Below are 22,742 nucleotides of genomic sequence, written 5' to 3'. Positions count from 1 at the left end.
GTCATTGGACACAGTCTTCATTACCACAGGAAAAAAAATTGGATTTACTTTATTGGAAGGCACAGTTCTAGGTACATATCTTCCTTTTATTAAGACTATTTCCATTTGCCACCAACCTAATTGCTTTTGTTTAGGATTGAGATGCTTGCCATTTTTAAAATCCAGGAAAATTTCCATCACTAACTTCAAATTTAGATATATTATAAATCTTGAGGCTCTTTCTCCCTGGAACTTTGGGAAAACATCTTCTATATTCCACATGTTAAGAGATTGACAGCACTCCCCAGTTTCTCCTTAATATTCTTTTTTTAAGCCACTGGGTAGGATTATTGAAATTATCTTTGTTATCCCCATCTGTAAAGTTAGAGGGTTGGATCTTTAAGAACTCCAACAAAGAAATTTTTAATACTCTACTCCAAGATGATTGATACTCCAAGTGTTTGTTAGCAGCCTTGCCTAAAGTTCTGTTCTTTTTATCTCATCAAGCTCTAAATCTAGGACCCTTTGATCCCATGATCCTGTTCCTTAATCCTTAGCTCAATGCTATTTATTTTGGAAGAGAAACAGGGATTTCTCCTAGCATCTGATATATTGATTTACATTTATTTTGCCAGTTTCCCCTAGAAACTGCTTTAAAATCTTGAAAGAAAGAAAGGTTCAGGATTATACGGTGTCTTAAGTAAAAGACATTCCAATTTGTTGAAGAAAAATAAAGATGCATTCGCTAAAGAGGATTCACTTAAGATGCACCTAACTCAATAGAAGAAGCATTCCGTTTTTCATAACCCTGCCCTCCATAGTCCCATTTGTTGTTCAGATTATTTCAGCCATGCTGATTCTTCATGACCCTATTTGGGGTTTTCCTTGCAAAGATACTGGAGTGGTTTGCTATTTCCTCCTCCAGCTTATTTTACAGATAAAGAAACTAAGGTAAACAGGGTTAAATGACTTGCCCAAGATGACACAGCTAATAAATAAATGCCTGAGGCAAGATTTGAAGATAAAGAATAAGATAAAAGAAGATAAGTCTTTCTGATTCCAAGTCCTTTGCTCTATTCATTGGATTACCCTTCTATAATTTTATAGGGAAGTAATTCAATATGACTATCTGTTCTTAAACTATTTACTTACTGTGTATTCAAATGATACTTGCAGCATGATGAATACAGAAGCAAACTTATACTACTTATACTAAAGGCTGAAAATGAATAATTATAAAATAAGATTTCATTATTAATTAAATTCCTGTATGTGCAAAATGACTAGATAATTGGGTAGACTGTTTAAACATTTAACTATTTTAGTTAGCTATATATAGGGTGTCCTAAAAATTTTAGTGCTGTTTTAAGCTTTAATAGTATGAGACTGCACTAAGATTTTTAAGATACTCAATTTAAAGCATGATTGAATTAGCTTTTTTTATTTTCTCCAAAGAATTAGGTAAAATGCTGCTTATCAAAAAAATTTTAACATCTTGGATGATATATATGGTTTGCAATATAATCATTAATTTTCCATTCTTGATTTTGATAAAGATAAAAGATAGTATAAAAATAGTATGTATATATGTGCATATATACTTATTCATATGAATATACACACAGACATATATGTGTGTATAAATATTGGGACAGCTAGATGGTGCAGTAAATAGAATGCCAAACCTAAAGTTAGGAGGATCTGCATTCAAATCTGGCCTCAGACACTTATTAGCTCTGCAACCTGGGCAATAGTCATTTATCCCTGTTTGCCTCAGTTTCTTCATCTGTAAAATAAGCTGGAGAAGGCACAGTTTGTGTTGATTGGTAAACTTAGCAAACAGTCATCTTTGTCATCCCCATATTCAGAACTTTTCAGTGGTTTCCTATTTCTTCAAAAGTAAGTTTAAAAATTGCCTGTTGTTCATTTGTTACAATCGTGTCTGATTCTTCATGACCCCATTTGGGGTTTTCTTGGCAAAGGTACTGAAGTGGTTTGACTTTTCCTTCTTTAGCTCATTTCACAGATGAAAAAACTGAAGCAGTCACACATCTAATAAGTATCTGAGGAACTCCATGTCTTCCTGACTCCAGGCTGAGAGCTCTATCTACTAGAGTATCTAGCAGTCCAGATCTCTAGCTCCAGCCAGACTTATTTTATAGTAGTTCCCTTATCACATACTAATTTCCAGTCACAGTTGTCCATTAGCAGCTCCTAGAATTTGCCATGCTTTGTCTCTCTTTGTTCAGACTGTGTCCCTAATACCTAGAATTTACTTCTTCCCTACCTGTACCCCTAGATGTCTTAGCTTCCTAAGGCTTCTTAGTTCCTGTCACCTATTCAACCCTTCTCATAATGACCACATGTCTTCCTCTTGTTCTTGTTAGCTTGTTTTATTCAAATTTTTAAAGTTTATTTGGCCTTCATCTTTTGAAGGTAATTTCTCCCGAAAATTTTATGGGGAAATGTTTCAAGGCTGTAAATCAATCTTTCTTCAAAACAAGGGAAAAGGAAAGGAATGAGGGGAGGAAAGAAGAAATCTGAATCATTAGAAAGTAAAACATTTTTAAAAAAATCTTTGAAAAATACAAATAGTGGCTTCTCTTCAACTTGGTGTCATTCTCATCTTCACCAGTTTCAGTGCCTGGGTCTCTTGAGAGTTCATCATAAACCTCCTGCTCATTTTCCTTCTGGGACAGCTTCCTTCTACCTTAAGCCAAATCCCAGACTTAGTTTCATTTGGTTTGGGTAGGCCCAAATCCTGAAGAGGAGCTGAACCTCTGAAACCCTCTCCCCAAACTGGCTGGTTTTAACTCACCCATTGCCTTTTTCTCCCTTTAATTTAGTGGAAGCATCTAAGTATATCCAGAAGGTCTCTGGGGTGTCATCATTTTGCTTATTAAGCTGACATTTCATGGAAAGGCAAATAGTGTCTCCAAGATCCTGGACTGCTTTAGCCAACATCCAGAGAAGAGGCCCTGGATATCTATAAATGTTCAGCCAAGACATTGTGCAACACTGGCTTGAATCACCTTTGAGAAGCTGCTCTAGCCAGCCAGATTTAGGCATCCCATTATCTACTCCCTAAATATCTCCAATCCCAGATAGAATCTTTCTTTTTGTTAAAATTTTTCTGCTTTTCTAGGGGCAGTCACTTGAGTTTCAATCTTTGTTCAATTTGATTTTCTAGATCTGATAATATACAGTGATGTGGACAGTCAATAATCACTCAGGTAATGAGAGCTTCAGAGCTAGAATGCTACTTTGGCCATACAGTATTGGATCTAGAAAGGTCCTTAGAACAAAGAATGTGTCCAAAGTCACATGAATTTCTTAGTTGCCAAGCTAAGACTAGAACCAAAGTCTCAGTTATAGTGAAAGACTCTTATCATGATCTAATGTCAATAATCAGCATCCATTGTCAAACATACTGCATGTTTAATAGGTTCTACTATTTCTATACAGACTCTATACTACATTCTAAAAGTTAATTCTTCTTACTCCAGAAAATTACTCATATCATCTTCTTTTTTTCTGACTTGTAAAAAAATGGTTTGTAAATTTTCAGATTAAAGAATGAGGGAAGCTAAAAATGCCATTTATTTAAGTTATCAATTTATTTGAATTCCAGATAAATAATAGTTTAGCAAATGGCTATTAAAACAATTTAAATTGCTTTTTGTTGTTATCAGTTTTCAGTCATGTCCCACCATTTATGAGCCCTTGAAATTTTCTTGGCAGACCTCTTTGGCTAGAAATTTTTTGGCAAACATCTTTGGCAGAGTAGTCTGCCATTTCCTTCTCCAGCTCATTTTATAGATCAGGCAATTGAGGCAAGTAGGGTTAAATAACTAGACTAGGGTCACATAACTAATAAAAGTCTAAGGTCAGATTTGAACTCATGAATATGAGTTGGCCTGGTATTTGTCCACTGTGGCACCTAGTTGCAGACTCATAAAACTAGGTACTATCAACAAAAATCATCATACATATAACAGAGGAGTCAAAATTCTCCTCCCAGATCCCAGTTTTCAATAAGGCAGAATCAAACAAATTGATAATTTATTCTCTTTCTTGTTTTACCTTTGATTGGTTTGCTATATTTGAACCATTTTCCCTTCTCTTTTCTTATTTTTTATTTTGATTAAGGTTATTAGCATAAATGAACTTATATACTAGTATATATAAGGTAGGCCTATTCCTTTTATTATACCTCACCTGGTATGTCTTTCAATTTTGCCTGTATTAATTATTGTATACTAATTTTATGGCATTTTATAGGTAAGTGGTACAGTAGATAGAATGTTGAACCTTGGAGATAGGAAGGCTTACCTTCCTGAGTTCATATCCAGCCTTAGATATTTACTAGATAATCCTATTTACCTCAGTTTCCTCATCTGTAAAGTGAGCTGGAGAAGGAAATGGTAAACCATTCCAGTATCTCTGCCAAAAAAGGGTAACAAAGACTCAAAAATGACTGAACGATTACAATAATATCCCTTTACATGAATATATCATAATTTTGATATATTGATTGTTCCCTATTGTTTGCTGTTTTTAAATAGTACCCATCCTGAATATTTTATGTAAAATTTTGTAAGTGGGATCAAAGATCCCCTTTGTTTCTTCTTTTATTTTGCTTTCCAGATGAGCAAGAGCATATTTTTGGGATTAAAAAATAGGCCTTGTATTCATGAAGAGCTAGGTCAAATACTACTTCTAATGAATAATAACTGTGACTCTAGACAAATCACTTAATTTCTCAGTGCTCTTAGGCAACTATCTTAGATTAAAAGTTGTATACATTGGTAGATTGTTTTCTCACTGAGAGTTACCTATAACCAGTGAAATTCAAAATATGAATCAATGTTTTGAGGATGGATTATTGGAAATGGAGCTGCTAGGTTGCAAAGAATTATTTTTGTGACTTACTGCATATTATTTTTCAAAATTGCTCTACAAATATTTGTGCCAGTGTGCAGTCTCACCAGCAGTGTGTTAGAATGGATGTATCCCCATAATCCTGCCAATATTAGCTTTTATCTTTTTTTCCCCCGTTTGGTTTATATTTTCAATACTTAAAGAGTTTGAGCATCATTTCATGTGGTTATTAACAGCTTATATTTTTTCTTTAGTAAATTATTCATGTCCTGTGACTCAAGTAGGGAGTGTATGTGTGTTTTAGTCATAACTATGTGTCATTTATATATTCATTGTTGATTTTTAGAAATCTTGCTTGAATTTCTTGTTAGATTGAATTTTTCTTTCATTAATTTTTTCTGTTTCATGATTAGGAACAAATATTTAAGATTGATATGGTCTCATTTTGTATATAAACTTACTGACATAATGTTATGTCCTTATTACTCTTAATATTTTCTAATTTGACTTCAGCTTTGGCAGTCTGATGGTATTGGACAATTTTATGTATTGAAAGAATTGGTGGAAGCAGTATCAGTGGCAGCAGCAAACGTACTCATCATCATAATAATAACAAAAACACTCATATCCTTATGGAGTCATAAAGTTTATAATTTTTTTTGCAGTAAAACTGTGAGGCAAATGTTTCAGGCACAATTTTTCTGACCAATAATACAGAAACAAAGTTATGATAAGTAAAATGAGTTGTCCTAGTGTTTTTAGATTAAAGTGTTTTAGACAAAGTTTAGTAGCATGTTAAATTTTAAGTTATTCTTTAATATTGAATCTTTTTAGATCCTTTTAGATTAAAAATGTTTTTCATAAGCAGTATATTCTTGAATTGTGCTTTTCAACCACCTTATAATTCTTTTTAGTTTTATTGGGAAATTTGTCCCATTTATGTTTGATATTATAATTGTTAGGTTTATATTTTTGGAACATTTGCTCAGAATAGAATTTAGCTTTCTTATTCATTTTATTTTCATAATTCATCTAAACAGTTGAATCTGATAAACAAAGTTTCTTTTTCTTACATTCATGAATTTGTCAGTTACTTTATTAGAGATAGGAGCATTGCTTACTGTTTTTCTTCCCCAGCTTTTTCCCCTCCTCTCCATTGAAATACCTTATAAAATATTTAGTGATTTAGTAAAAAGTTTCCATACCATGCTAACCACTATTTCTCTTAATTCTTTTTAGTGCTTACTTTTCTCTTGGGAAACTTTGTTGTTTAAAACTTCCCTCAGAAAATTATGCAAAGCTAACATTTGAAAGTCAGTTTCTTAAAAAATACATCTCCTATATTCATTTTTTGTAGTCTTGGAGTTTAACTCTTTGATGTGTCTAAACTCAAAAACCCTCCATATTCTTAATTATTGGGGTCTTGATGATCATTTCTATTGTTTCTGAAGTTTTTTTTTTCTCTTGAGGGAGTGGGAAATAGTAACATAATATTTTTTAATCTGCTGTCAGTAATCGTGTGATTGAAGAAAAGAATATATTCTCCAAGACTTTTATATGGATATTTGTGTGTTTTCTAATATTTTGACCAAGATTATGTTTTCTAGAGCCCCCAAGTTGGGGTGACAAAATGTACTGTGCTTTCTAAAGCCCCCATGCTGGGGTGGTTAAAATATATCATCATAGTGGAGGAGTGATGAGGTGAGATTGCTGAGGATGATGGAAATATGAAGTCTGTTTATTCCAAGGACTTTCCCCTTTTTATACCCTCATACCCTTATATAACCAAAGCAACACTACACATGTGCTAAGTATTTGTATTGTGCACATGAGACCACATAAACAACTTGTATATAAATTATCACCTGGTATCACTCTGCTTCAATCACGACACAGGTTGTCACTGACCCTGACTTCTCAGGAAAGCTGAGAACCCTTAAGGAAGATGGGGAGCAGAACCAGACATTGTTAGGTTCCCTCTGGGCTGAAGGGTCTTATATCTTACCCAGAGTTCCCCCATTGTCTTTGGCCCTGCACACAAGATGATGATTTTTTAGCTTAAATCTTTGGCTCTGCTGCATTATATATCATTATAGCTTCTACTATTGTATAATTGTTGTGTCTTGCAATTTTGTTTTTTTTTTTAATTTTTTAAATTGTGTTTTCCATGTTGATAATTTTCATTAATCTGACTTGGATTTTTAAAATAATAATTACTTTCTTCATTTTGAATTCCTACTTTCTTTATGCTTCCTATTTGATTTTATGATTTCTTTAACATCTCCAATTTTTGCTTGTTTTGTTTGACTGTGCCATTTTTCTTTCTTGGTATCTTTTGGCAAACATTGTATAGTTTATTTTTTTACTTCCAGTACTCTTGTTATTTTAAGTGATTTTCTTCTTCTAAGGTTTATTTTAAAGATAACTAAACTTCAGCTTTTATTTTGGTCCATTGACATTTTTGTATTTTTTAACCACTCTGCTTTTCTTAGGTGTGTGCCTGTAAAGTTGTATTGTTATGTAGAAAATCATCTGCAAAAAAATTCCTGTTTCCTTCTCACATTTTCATTACAGAAATACTTGATATAATAGGTCATATGTAGGTTTTTTATAAAGGTTTTATGAAGTTGACAGAAATCATGTTATTGCTAGTTGCTTTTATCTTCTTTTGTGGGTTATCATAATGTAAACTATGATCATAAAATTATTTTGGAATCTTTTCCTTTAGATATTTAAAAAATTAACCCTCTGATATCCTTACATTTGTATGATCTTTAGTTTAGATTCATTTTCTTCATGGTTGGTTCTGTCATCTTTTCTGACTTCATTTCCCTGGGTTTCATTCCACATTGTCATATAACATATTAGATACTAAGATTTCAGAGACCAAATTTAGTACTTTTACTACCATCAGTGATGAAAGTAGATTAAAGCAAGTATCCTAGCAGTTTTGTTTCGTTTCAAATGTATTTGTTCTTCTCCTTCTATTTCCATTTATAAATATTTTGGGAATGGTCTGGATTAGTTGGTTCTTACAGTATCCACTACTGTTCATACACATTATTAAAAATTGTGATTTTGGAGTTCTAACTCAATAGATCGTGATGGAAAAAAAGTTGGAGTTGTTTCTTCCTCCTCTTTCTTTTTTTTCTTTTACAGCATGACTATGAGACAAAACTCAAAACAGATTAAGATGTAACTAATAAATGTTTAACAAAATAAATAAAAGGACAGTATAATCTAGATAATGTTAATTTGTAGTTTTCTAAAAGAATTTGAGGGCCTATGAGGATTCTTTCCTTTTGAGTTTAAAACTACTCTACTATTCCATTGAAATCACAGGTTCAGCTCCCTTTCTTATATTCATTTGATTGTTATGAATTTTCTAAATGGATTTCATTTTAGATGAATTTTGATTCTTGTTTCAAATGGAGCTTTAAGCTATTGAACTTTATGGAATCCATTATTCCTTAGCTTTTGCCAGCTAATGAAAAGCAGGCACAAACTTGAGAACAGAGACACCATCAGTTTAAGAGCAAAACAAAATCATTAAATTTCCTGTATTTCACACTTAGGCAAATACAGAAAGAATCACTTTTTAAGCAGAATTAGAGTGAAAAAAAACAATGTGAAATGGACAAAATTCATGTAAAATAAATCCAACTTTTGCCATATAAATTAAATGAATTTTGTTTTCCTGTCAGCAGTTTCTGCTTCTTCTGATGCTTTGCTTTTTGTCTTCTTCATGAGGATTATGGAAAATGAAAACTTGAGATGAGCTATTTCTACCCTTTTGTGCATGTGTCTGTTTACAGATTTTGTCAATCTCTCCATATACACATTTTGTTGACTACAGTAAAGTAGATGGAAGAATTGAAAGCCAGTGAGAAGCAAGAGGAGTCAAAAGTTGTGTTGTATAAAATCTTTCCTCAATGTCACAGAAGGTATTTGATTGGTAGAAAACTAATCTGCTTTCCTGGATTCATGTAGCTAATGCATTTCTCATTCTGCCACAGTTTGGAAGTCCTTTCCAAAACCAGTCCTCAGCATGCAATTTATTTTGTAATATGGTCCAGCACAGTGGCAGTGCTATCACCACCTACATTTCTCTCTTATGTTGTGGTAGTTCATATAAAGAGAGTGCCAAAAGAATGGGTAGTTGAAATCTGTAGAAGATATATTTTATTTCTTCTTGAGGATTTGTGGATCTTCAACTAATACTGCTTCCTAAATAGATTTCTTTTTCAATAAATGATGTCAAAAATATTAACAGTTTGCCCTACGCTGTTTTATTATCTGCTACTCCTTCACATTTCTTGTTGTTGGATTCTTTTTCAATCATGTCTGATTCTGTGATCCCTGGATTATTCTTTCCTTTACCAGCTCATTTCACAGATAAGGAAACTGAGGCAAATAGAGGAAATGATTTGTCCAGGATCACACTTCTGTAAGTGTCTAAGGTCAGATTTGAACCCAGGAAAATAAGTCTTTCTGACTCCAGTTCTAGCACTCTATCCACTATGCCACCTAATTTCCCCATCTCCTTCACCATTGGCATTTTTTATTCATTTTAAAACACTCCACAACTTTATTTTCATCTTCTGGAGAGCATCCCACTTTTATGGGATGTCCAACATTTTGCCATCTGGTGATCATTCACTTTTTCTTTCCCAGTTTTTCCCCAGATTGGTTGTGGTATTTGAATTGTTAGTCTATAGTGCAAATGTTTTCTTACTTCCATTTTCCTATACGAAATTGTGTCTTATAAGTGATCTCTCTGAAAATGATTGCTTTTGTGGTATTTAGAGTTTTATAATTCATCTCTCTAAAATCTGTCTCTTTCCCTTTATTATAGTATTTCAGTTTTTTTAAAAGTGACTATTATTTTGTTGTTGTTACCACGAAGTTTATGCATCTGAAAGTACTTGCAAAATATATTGCTGCATTGAGTCTTTATTTTCTTAAATATTTAACTTCATTATATCTTTGCATTCTTGGATACAAAAGAAATACTTACACAAAGATTGTCTGCTAGCCAACCAGTGTGATGGTTTTTATAAACACTGCTTGCCAATATGAATTTTCAGTTATTGACAGATGCCACCCAGTGGAGACATTTTGTCTGGAAAGTCAACGTGAAGTTCTGTGTATAAAAATAATAGTAATGATAATAATAAATAACAGCTAGCATTTACATTTGCTCTTAGATTTGAAAAGATATTTACAAATATTAAGTTATTTTATCATTTCAAAAACACTGGGGGTGAGTGCCATTATTTTCTCCATTCTACAAATAAAGAAACTGAAGCAAATAGAAGTCTTCATCCTTGCTTATAATATTTGGAAAGTGGAAGGTGTTGGTTGGGCACCCCCTTGTGCTAACAGTGAAGAAGGCATGAATAGGATATTTCTTACCTGCAAGAATATGTTTGCTTATCCTAATAATATTATGTTTCATTGGGCAATATTTGCAAATTCTACATCTTTTTTTTAAACATCTCCAAATCATTTGCACATTTGAAAATTACTATGTAATAATATGATCTTAACATTTTGCCAAATGAAAAAAGAAATGTAGTTGTATGAACAGCTTTTATAGAAAGATTAACAGAGTATGTGAAACATCTCAAATCAACTCTCTCAAATCTTGTTTGACTAGTTGGCTAGATAGTTTTGCTGTGGAGCATTGGATTAGTAGGAATTTAGCTGTAACTTTATGAGTCAGGAAAACCCCCTAGAGAAGCTAAAATAAAGTTTAATATAAAATGTCTTAAATTTCAACTAAAAGACATAGTTTTTTTTTCATTTCCATTATGTTACAGGACCTAGAAGACTTATTTTCAAATTTCTATTCAGCTACAAAAGTTTTTAACTTTGATTACTGTCAGCCTCCAGTATTAGATTCCCAGATTTAAAATTGAAAGGACCTTAGAGATCATCTAGTTCAACTTTTTATCTGATGATGAGGAAATTTAAATCCAATGATATTAGGAGTCTTATCCATGGCCATACACAGAGCCAGAATTCAAGAACAGATCCTTTGACTCCACATTCAGTTCTCTTTCCATTGTTCTAGGCTACCTTTTGAGTAAACAGAACACACTACTTCTAGTTTCTTATCTCCGCAAACTACTACTGCTAATTTTCACTTTACTGCAAGACAAGGACCAGCCAAGAAGTGGGAAGAAGGAAGATTGTTAGAGACACCAGAGAAAAAAAGGAAGTGGCTAGTGACTGTAGTCAGCTAGTTAACCCTCAATTGATCAATTTATCAGTTGTCCTCAGTTTCCATTTGTCTTGGACTTTGAACAGGAACTTATTTATTTACATTTTTGTAGTTTAATGTTAGCTTTTCTGATGAAATAAATAAGACTAGAAGATTCATCTGCCTTTGATGAGCAGTTTACAACATCTGGCACTTGGAGCACTTGGGGAAACAAATGTCTGCAGTCACCAGTAGTTGGTCATAGCAATTTTGCTTGCTCAGAACAGTCATGATAATGGCAGAGAATTGAGTATAAGCAAGTGTTTCAACTTGGGAGAAAAGAAGAGCAGTTATCCAGAGAAGTATAAGAGAAATCTAATCTTGGAGGATATAAAATGTGAGACATTGAAGAAGACAATGGAAATAAAGACTATGGAGTAAAAGGACCTAAAAGATAAGAAGACTGGTCCTATAGAAGGAAGGAGAGAAGGAAGTAAATGCTAATGTTCCAAAGGTGATGAGGGGATACATAAGGGATATCATGAAAGAGATCATTCAGTATTGGGTCTGAAAAAGAAGAGAGAAATGATGTCTGGTGATCACTTGATAAAGAGCTGTTCTTAATCTACTCATCACTGAAAATATCTCCTATCTTCTGGGAACACATATCCAGAACATGATAAAAAAACTCAGTCTCTTATCAAACTTGGTGACTAATATCCCTTTTTGTAGAAGGAACACAGTAGTTATTGAGGCAGATTGTAACATCCAGAGCAAAATCCAAGTTTCTCTTGGTGCAAAAAAGATGCAAATTGTAAACAGTAAAAGATAAAATCTAAGGTAAAGGAGACTTTGTTCAAGATAAAGTTGAGAGGGAAATGAGTCCAGAAAGTAAAATGGAACAGGAAGGTAGATGATATAGATCATTGACTGTAGAGTCAATGGTGGATAGGGTGGAATCCCCAACTCTCAGTGAGTTAGGGAAAGATAAGGCAAGGAAATGATTTTGTCTTAGCTGCTGTTGTTAGCTCCTTTTTCTTATTATGTTCAAAATGAAAATGAAATGTTCCTCCAAGTCCTGCAGTAATCAAATTCATAGTCAGGGAGGAACCTCACTATCTCTTACTCCCTGAAAACCAGTATTTTTTAAAATTTGGTTTATATATTTTAAAGCACAGGAATCAGTCATAAGTTTGTGAGGCTCCACTACAACAAAATCAAATTTTAAAATATGTGAGAAACATTTGGCAAAATAAATAAAAATACAATAGAATATAATGTTAACATGTGGTTTTCTAAGTCAATAAGCAGGCTATAAAGACTCCTGTATAAAGTTTAGTGTTCCCCTTTCTACAATAGTTTGACACCACTGCTATAAACGAATCAGTTTGATTTATATCTCAGGAATTTCCTTCTGGTCATCTCCATTTCAATTGTATTTTTCTTCATTGGGAAAATCCATATTGAGTCATTTGCTATTATCTTTAGACTTCACATCTTTTAAATTTAATATTTAAATATTACTTTTTTCACCTACCATATAGAACATTTGTCTGGGAAGAAAACCGATCAATAAATCAATAAGCATTTATTAAATCCTGCTAAGCCTGAGTGTGTAAGTGAAGAGGAAGAGTCCGACAGGCACAGGGAACAGTTTGCGCAAGGCATAGAATTGGGGAGTTTGTATGTGAGGACAGCAATTTTGTCTAAAGAATAAGGATTCTTAATCTGGGAGCTATAGATTGTTTTTTTTTTAACTACATGTTTCATAACTTCATTCCGTTATAATTGTGTTCCTTTGTAATCCTACATATTTTATTGTATGCATTGAAGTGAGTTGATAGGCTTACTCAGATAACCCAAAGTTTCCATGATACATATACCAAAAAATGCAGTTAGCCTAAAAAGATTGATTTCAGTCTAATTGTGAAGAGTTTTAATGCCAAACAGGGGACTTGTGTTTGTTTTTTTTTTTAATCCCAGAAACAAGAGCTAATCATTAAACTTCTTGAGTTGGCTTGATATGCCCAGTTATGTTTTAGGATATCAATTTGATAGCTGTTTTGAAGGATTGATTAGAGGAAAAATACCAGATGGAGGTACTGTAGTTAGCTGGCTAGAGAGATGGCAAAAGCATGAACTAGCAATAAATAAAGAATAAAGAGAATGAATCAAATGAGGGAGATGTAGAAGTAGATTAGACAAACCTGGCAAATGATTGAGGATGAGCGTACCTCAAGGATTACCCTGAAATAGTAGCCTTGAAAAAATAGGTAAGTGAAGAGATCTTAAATTCTACTTTGGATATAATGAATTTCAGATGTCTATAAGATATTTAGATGAGATACCTATCAGGCAATGCAAAGTGTGGGACTGAATTCCATAGAGAGATGAGAACTACATGTGACTAGAAATCAGAATTTAATTCATAAGAGCTGATAAATTCACTGAGAGAGAATATAAAGAGAAAGAAAAGAAGAGAGCCCTATGCAGAACACTAGAAGGGATGTAGACATCTGTAGAAAAGGGATGGGACATGCATGATAATTCTTCAAGGAAAAACAATGACTAGAAAGAGAAACACAATAGAACAATGTCATAAAAATTCTAAGACAACAAAATGTCTAGAATAATGGGGTGCCAAATTCAAAAAAGAGACAAAGATAAAAAAGGTATAATAACTAAAGCAATGGTAGATTCAACTGAATGTTTTTTAATGGATGTGGAAGTACTGGACTTGTTTGAAGAAAAGGAACCTATTGATAAAAATAAACTAGGGAAAGAAGAGGGATAATTTGCAGAAAGAGGTTTCTTGGAAGCAACAAGAGGACATAGGATAATAAATGTAAAGGATTTGGTCTTGACTTCATCCTTCAAAATTAGAGCAGACTGGTAAAGGATAAGGGGAAGAGATGATTCTGAGGTGATTTAAAATCTGGAGTTGGGAAGGAGATGGAGCTTGCTATAATGAACCTCAAAAATTTTAGTGAAATATGTGACATGGTACTCTATTAAGAAGGAAGTGGGAGTATGGGTAGTTTCAGAAGAGAAAAGACTTGGAACAGCCACTCTGGGGGAATGTAGTATAGAAACAATGAAGAATAAAGGGACAAAGCAATTATTTGTAATCTCAAATCCCATCTTCAGTCACTCCTCAGAAAAGTCCTGTGAATTGAGATTACATTTAGGGGCTATAGTCCTACTATTGCAGTTCAATGTAAGAAAGAGGAGAGGGATTTAGGCAATCTAATCAGATATAGAGGAGATAGTTCTGAACATCTCAGTTGACATTCAACATAGCAGTTTTCTGAATTTAACTCTTACTCTGATAAATATAAACAGTTATTTCTTAGACAAACGTTTATTGACAGTAACAATTAGCATTTCCAAATTTTAAAAATGTAGTATTTTTCAGGAAAAATAATTTTCTTTGTTTTCTTATCAAAAATATGTAGGGAAGATAAATTCTGGACATGGGGTTAGGATGTTAAGAGAGAAGAAGTAGAATATACATAAATAATTCAGTTGCAGCCCCATATGCTGATTAATATAGAATTTTTAAAGAGATTGAATAAAGACTGACAAATGCTCATAATTGTCCCCCACACACACATACACTTATCAACCTTGTTACCATATTCAAATTTATATAACTATTTATATACATATCATAGCATCCCTCCTGAATGATAAACTCCTTGAAAGTAGGGACATATATGTTTCATCTCACCAACACTCATCAATTCATACACAGTAGGCACTTTAAAGTGTTGAATTAAATTTCTTTGTCCTTATGGCACTACAGTATTAGTGCAGTGCTTAACTTTGTGCTGGAATATGTTCGGTAACAAATAATAATTTTCAGTGGAACAGAATGGAAATGATCCATCTTGACATTGAAATGCAGGGTCAGCAGTTGTCTTCTTAATTTGTTCAATGAGTGATCAATGAGTATGATCAATCTGGATAATTTGTCACCAAAATTCATGTTTCTCCTAAATTATCCAGGTAGTTTAATCCAAAGCAGAGGACTGGGACTGAATTATCTAGAAATTATAGTTTGTAGAAAATTCTCTTTCATATAGTAGTTGATAATATTGCTGAAATTGTCTGCATTTGTATAACACTTTTCTTTCCCCAGTACAATCACTCCTAGTGATCTGGAAATTCTGTAAATGTCACATGAAAGTCATATGGTCTTAAGTATTCCTGAGGTGATGATACTTTGAAAATGGCAATTCATGATTAATGATCGCTCACTGCACTGTTAATTTCTTTGTACTATAATTTATTATCTGTGAGCATGTGATTCCCATATAATGTTGACACATATTGCTTATATATTGAAACACTGGGAGAGTACTGATATGAGTATGCAAATGTGTTGTAATGACCATTTCTTTAGACCAGGTATACTACCTCCAGAGACAGCGTGGTCCAGTTCTTCTTCTACCAACCTATCAGTCATCAGTGGAGACAAACTGACTTCTTTCCCTGCACTGTAACATGCGGAGGAGGTGAGCAGAGGATATTCATGAACACATTCACCTATGAATTAGAAACAGCTAATTTGCATGTCTGAAATGGTGAATTAAAAATTAAAACAATGAAACTGATACAAATTTGATAAATACAAATTTAATTAAAAAATACAATTAGAAATAAATATAACCCACATAAAGTTCCTTTACAACTACATATGCTTCCCTCATGGTTATTTATTCATTTAAGCTTTCAGACAACTGTGTGAAGTAGATGATATATATGTAGCATCCTCATGTCTGTTTGAGAAATGAAGACTCACAGAGGTTAGCAGATTTCTAAAAAATCCCATAATTACTAATTAGCAGTGCTATTTGCACCCAAGTCTTCTGACTCTAAGACCAAGATGCCAAAATTCATAATTTTTAATTGTATCATTCCTTCCTCAGTGAAATAAATAACTGTAGCACTCATGACTATGGATATACTATGGCTTTTTTCTAATTCCCAAAAAAGAGATTAAGACTTAGATTCAGAAAGAATACTTCTTATTGAGAGTATAGACTCTTTCACATATGTGATTACTTTTTTCCTTCATGACATCTCTATGAAACGTGTTCATTTCTCCATATTCCCCATAGAAAAGCAGAGTGAATTAGAGAGTTAGTGATTTAGGCAAAGCACCAGATGCCCTAATGCCCTCTTCCCACCCCCATGTTATCCTCCAATGGTTTCCCAATTAAGCCTTGATGCTTCCTAAAATAATTCATTTTGATTAGAAAATTAAAGCCAACATTGATAAAAAGTTATTTATAGTTATAGAATGCTTTAGATAATTTATCTCATTTGATCTTCATGAGTATTATGATCCCCATTTTTAAACATGAGGAAACTGAGCCTGACAAAATTTTAGTGCCTTGCTTGTACTCATCTGGATCATGTCAGAGATGATATTCAAAGCCAGATCTTGTCAAGACTAGTGATCTTTCTACTAGATCATGCAGCCTCTATCTTTGTGCTTATTAGAAGGTAGCTTTCATTTATCTGCCTCTTGAAGAGATTTCAGTTTTGTGTTTAAAGTATTTCCATCATTCTCCATTCCCTTTACCCTCCTCTTCATATTTCTCTGTCTGGCATTTTAAATTAAATTAGTATAATTTCCAGTTAAGCCCTCCAAATTCTTGCTTTGGGGCCTGTCTAATAAGCTCTTGGATCTCCTTTTAGAGTTTATTCCGTTCAAACTGCCCATGGTGTAATAGTCACCACCCAGATCATGTGGAGAATATATTCGCCATCCACTTCACTCTGAGGTGCCTTAAAATAAATTTTCCAAGGCTCTTAAATTAACCTTGTGTGCTGTAGTTTAATGTTCCGTGCTATACTTTATAAGTTTTTTTCAACCAACTAGTAAGCTTATACTTTTCAGGCTTGGTGAAATGTATTTCTCCTGAATTAAGAAGACTTGTCTTCAAAACAAAAGTATGGAAGAAGAGTAAAGCAATCAGTAACTGGGACAATTCAGGCAAAAGAATACTGGTTCTGAAATGCAAAAGAAATAACATGAATCTAATTTCAAAAATGGGGACTATAACTTCATTTTTGAATAATTCCTTAGGAAACTGAATTTTGAATTTTGAATAATTCCTTAGGAAATTTTAATTGCCTAAATGATTACCTCTCCTTTTCCCTAAAATTACATAGAACCCATCTTATAGATAGATTTAGGAATCAATCTTTCCCCCAGGGTAGAGGTGAGGAGAGAGAAGGTCCTTGATTCAGGCTACATATATATACACATACATATATACACATATACATATATACAAATACAAACATATGTCTTTGTACACATATATACATGAACACATATACATCCATATATACACATATACACACATGCACATACATATATGTATATAAGTGCATATACATATGTATAAATATATGTGTACATGTATGTGTACATATGTATGTGTGGGATTATATATATGTGTATATGTATATATATATATATATGAAAGATGATTCCAGCCCACTTTGCTACCTTAATTTAAAATCCACTAGCTCATCTTCCGACCTCCACGTACAGTCACATGTCTAGTGAAGGCCAGTTGCTGAATGTTTATCTATCTATGGCATGCTGGATCTTCATTTCCTCAAATCTAACCAAAGTGTACTGGGTTTATATCCCAAAGAGATCATAAAAAAGGGAAAAGTACCAATATATGCAAAAATATTTGTAGCAGACTCTTTTGTAGTGGCAAGAAACTGGAAACTGAGTGGATGCCCATCAGTTGGGGCATGGATGAATAGATTATGGTATATGAATGTTATGGAATATTATTATTCTATGAGAAATGATCAGCAAGATGATTTCAGAGAGACCTGGAGAGACTTACATTAACTGATGCTGAGTGAAGCGAGTAGAACCAAGAGAACATTGCACACAGCAACAAGATTATGTGATGATCAACTGTGATGGACTAAACACTATTCAACAATATGATGATTCAGGGCAATTCCAATAGACTTGTAATGGAAAGAGCCATCCACATCTATATTGATTGAATGTGGATCCCAGCGTAGTATTTTCATTTTCTTTGTTGTTGTTGTTTATTTGTTTTTTTTTCTTTTTCATTTTTCCCCTTTAGATCTAATTTTTCTTGCACAGCATGATAAATATGGAAATATGTTTAGAAGATTTTCACGTTTAACCTATAATTGGATTGCTTGCTGTCCATAAGAGGGGACATGGGGGGGGGGGAGAAGAAAAATTTGGAATACCAGGTTTTTATCTTTGCAAGTATTTTGAAAAGTAAATGGCTGTCATTTTTTTAAATCTAAATAAAGTGGGGGCTTAGTTATAACAGAGGGACAGAAAGCAAACATCTGCCTTATCCTTTTCTGACAGGAATACTTAATTCCATTAAACTTATTTTGTGATATTAATAAACTTTGAAATTAGCTCCAGTTACTGCTGGGTAGTCCAATGTATAGATGAGCCTGGATTGAGGAACATCTGAGTCTAAATCTGGCTCAAACACTTAATAGCTGTGTGATCCTGAACAAGCTACTTAACCTCCATTTGCTTAGTTTTCCCACCTATAAAATGAGGATAGTGGCACCTACCTCTTAAGGTTGTTGTGAGGATCAAATGAGATACGATTGTAAAGTGCTTAGCATAATGCTTAGGACATAGTTTAAAATGCTGTATAAATGCTATGTAAATTTTAGCTATTATTGTTTTTATTATCAACTGCTGTAAGTATGGGACTATAATATAATGTAATATAGAACTTTTGCAGTTGAAAAAATGCTATATATAGTTTATCTTATTTGAGCCTCAAAATAACCATGGGAGGTAGATGCTATTATTATTTCCATTTAGATAGATAGGAAAATTAGACAGAGGAAGGTCATCCAGGAATTGTATAGCTAGTGAGCATCTTAAGGTAGAATTTGAATTCAGGTCTTTCTGATTCCAGACTCAGCACACTATCCATTTTGACACCTGGAGGTCTCACAGTTTGGGGTTTCCAAAAGCTGACTACTGCATCCCTCCCACACACATATATAGTGTCTAACATTCCACTGTTGGCTTTAAATTACCTTAAGTTAAGACTACTCTTGTGAAGTATCTCCTTTCAAAGAGCAGACACCCTGGGGAGGGGTAACTAATATAGTTGTACCCAGGCTCCTCCATCCCAGTTTCCCAGAGTGGAATTGTGAGTTCAGTGATATAAAGAAATTTATATTGATCCAACATGGATCAAGTCCTGCTCTGTACTTTTAGAGTAGCCTGGGGAGCACCAAGAGATAGGAGGCTTGTCCAGGATCTATTTCAAGGCTTCATTCACTACTCCACACTGCATTTCTGCAATTAATAGTGAATTATTGTCAACTGGCTATTTGTAAAGCAATTTTTCTAACTTTGGACTAATTCAGGATACCTAGTTTCTGGACCTGACTTTTCTGCTAACTCATGGCATGAGATCCTGGACAAATGACTTTCTCTCTGGGCCTCAATTCCCTCAGTTAAAAGGATTAGACAAAATGATATTGAGGAGCATTCCAGTTCTAAGATTCTGGTTCACTGATGTATATATAGCATTGCAGTTGGAATCATACAAGCTTGAATTTCACCTCAGACATTTGGGTGACCCTGTTAACCTTCTCAGATTCAGTTTACTCATCTGTAAAATGGAGAGAGATGTCCCTGGCTTTTAGGTTTGATAAAAGGATCAAATGAGATCATAAATGTAAAGTGTCTTACAAATGATATATAAATTCAGTTATTGATGTTGCTAATTGCCTAGTGAAGGTCATACCTTCTATTGTTATTGTTATTCTAGTCTACTAAAATACCCATTTTTTTTTTCTCTTCCTGAGTTTGAGAATCATTTGCTGATATGGCAGCATAGCACTGGATTTAGGATGCAAGGATCTGGGTTTGTACCACATCGCTGCTACTGATTGGCAAAACATTTAACCTGTGAACCATATCTAAAATAAGGAACTTGAAGAAAAGAACCTGTAATTAGTTAGAAATATATAGTCAACCAATCAATAAACATTGATTAACAATATAGTGTATACCAGCACCATGTTAGGTTCTGAAGACTTGTTTGTGGGCCAAAATTACCTTTAGGGTTCCTTTACATAGACTTTCAAGCATGCTGTGAGGGGAAGTCCTTAAAATACAGACCTCTGTCTGGACTGTTTTAGACAGCATGCTGCTTGGAGACTGGACCAGTTGAGTCTACGGGTTCCCTGCTAGTTCTGTGATTCAGAAATTCTTAGGGCCAAATCTCTTCCCTGAAATTAATACTCAGAACTTTATGCTTTCTCGTAAATGCTGATACATAGTCAGCAGATGCATAACTGACCTAATCCCTCAGGTCTGGGCTTCTGGCATCCTTCTCTGCGCCCAGGACAAGCTACCAGATGTACTTGGGTGTGACTCATTGGCCTGCCATAAAGGAATTGTTTGCATAAATTAATGGTACCTACAGATTTGCATGTGTAAGCTTTGCTTACTCAGCACAACAAACTCAGCATAAACTTTCTGAATGCAACATGGTCCCCGATCAAAGTTAAACAAAGGGGATGATCCTTTGAAAACAAAGGAATTGGGGCAGCTGGATGATACAATAGATAAAATGTTAGCTCTAAAGTCAGGAGGATCTCAGTTCAAATCCAGCCTCGGACCTTAACATCTTCTAGCTATGTTACTCTGGACAAGTCACATAACCCCAATTGCCTTGCAAAAACAAAACAAAACAAAAACCACCAAAGAATCATTGGCTCTAGAAATGAAAGAGATTTTAGGTATCAACAAAGTCCCTTACTTTTATAGGTGAGGGAACTAAGACCTAAAAAAGGTGAATTTGCCCAAATAGAATTTGCAGAAGGGAAGAACTAGAATTTAAACCTAAGAACCATCTGGCTGCAGATGTGTCTTACTACAAGATGTATCTTGTAGCATGTGTATATGTCTTTTTGCCGTTCTTTTTTGGCAGGAAAACTTTTCTTCTCTTTAACTGCATCTATATGGCTTAAGACCCTATTGGTCAACCAGTCAATCAAAAAATATTTTTTTCTTTTTCTTTTTTTTTAAGAAGCATTTTTAAGCACTTATTTACCAGGAACTATGCTAGGTAAGATACACTAAACAAAGGATAATGCTTATGTCTGAGAGTTGTATTTAGAAGTAGGATTTGGATAATTACTTTTAGTTTGATTCCAAAGAAATGGCTCTCAAATTTACTTGTAAGTAATAAAAAGCAGGCAATAATGAAATTTCAGAAAGGTGTATTTGCATATTCTTGGGATCTTGTATAGAAGCTAAAGGTTGGATGTGCTAAAACTTGTGAGATTGTTGTGTTATTATTATGAGATTGTGGGCTACTTGTTGAACAGTTTAAGGAACTTTTTTTTTTCTTTTTGACCAAAGAGTTGTCATTCTTATTCCCTACCATATTTGTATGGTAACAAACTTTTAATATTGTTTTAGTGCTTTGTATTTCATCATAATATTTGCTCACATTTGTATAATGCTTAAAATTTTCTGAAAACCTCTTATCATATTAGACTGTGAGTTCCTCAAGAATACTATCTTTTATTTTCCTTTTTTCTGCTCAGTGCTTAACATCTTGCCTAGCATAGAGTAGGTGCCTAATGAATGTTTCCTGATCCACTAAAAAAGTTCTGGTTTTAGAAAGCTACATTAGCTGTCCGTCTCCACACACTAGTACATGATAGAGCTGAGACTTTGATCCAAGTCTTCTGAGTTTCAAATGCAGTACTCTTTCCATTATTCTCCAATCCTCACTTTAACCTTACCATTATCTACAAATGGAAAGGCCGATAGATAGATAGACAGACAGACAGACATGGGCATATAACCACATTATTTTACCTATTTAACTCTAAAACGTTTTACAACTAAAGAGAAAGAGCAAAGATGATTTCTTTCCTCCAACTCCATGCCAAATCATAAATATATCCTTGCTCACTTTCTCATTTTCTTATTTGTATGTTTCCTTTAAAACAAAGGTATTTTCTCTTTAAAGACCACAATTTAGTGCTTTGTTGTTGTGTTTTTGAAAAAAAATCAGGTCTAATTGTGCTTGTTTTCTAGCCAATATGATTTGTATAAATGGCATTTTTCTAGGTTCCTTGGATGAATAAGAAAGTTAGCTTATTTGCCTCTAAGGTGCCAGAACTACTTAACTTAATTTTCTTATAAAATCAATGTGGGGATGCTCTTGATGAGCCAGGGAAATGGGTAGAAGTTGCCATAGATATCTGATATTTAAGTCTTTTAAGTAGATACTGGCACTAGTATTATAGTCATATTTTATTGACTCCATTTGGATTTTCATTCTTGTGGTTTCTACCTTGTTTTTTATAATGCATACCAGTGCATCCTTCTCCACTCAGCTTACATCCAAGCCATTGCTCATGAATGCCTTAACTCTTTTTGCCAAGAAAGCAGCTCAGTGGTTTATAAAATCAAATTCACTCTTAGTAATCAATCCTTTAAATAGAATTTTAGACCAATTAGATATGTTTGGGTTTGGGGCCTTTTTGGAGGGAAGGGGGCTGAACTACTGATGATATTCATGAAAAATACTTTTAAAAATGTTTAAAAACAGTGTAGTTAAAAGCAAGTGAGGGCCAAACTTTTCCAGAA

The 22,742-nt window shown here is 33.7% G+C and overlaps 1 protein-coding gene across 4 annotated transcripts in view; it reads left to right on the top strand.

Moving 5' to 3' along the window:
• Positions 1-22,742, top strand: part of ADAMTSL3 (ADAMTS like 3) — a 542,401-nt gene that overhangs the window by 358,911 nt on the left and 160,748 nt on the right. For all 4 annotated transcript variants that reach the window (XM_031955661.1, XM_023496559.2, XM_023496553.2 and 1 more), the window contains one exon: positions 15,471-15,582. In XM_031955661.1, the coding sequence (XP_031811521.1) occupies positions 15,471-15,582 (112 nt within the window). The remainder of the gene's footprint in view (positions 1-15,470; positions 15,583-22,742) is intronic.

Source organism: Sarcophilus harrisii, chromosome 2 (genome assembly GCF_902635505.1).
Source record: "Sarcophilus harrisii chromosome 2, mSarHar1.11, whole genome shotgun sequence".
Lineage (NCBI taxonomy): Eukaryota > Metazoa > Chordata > Mammalia > Dasyuromorphia > Dasyuridae > Sarcophilus > Sarcophilus harrisii.
The sequence above is the reverse complement of the archived record's forward strand: the minus strand, read 5'-3'. Positions and strand labels throughout refer to the sequence as shown.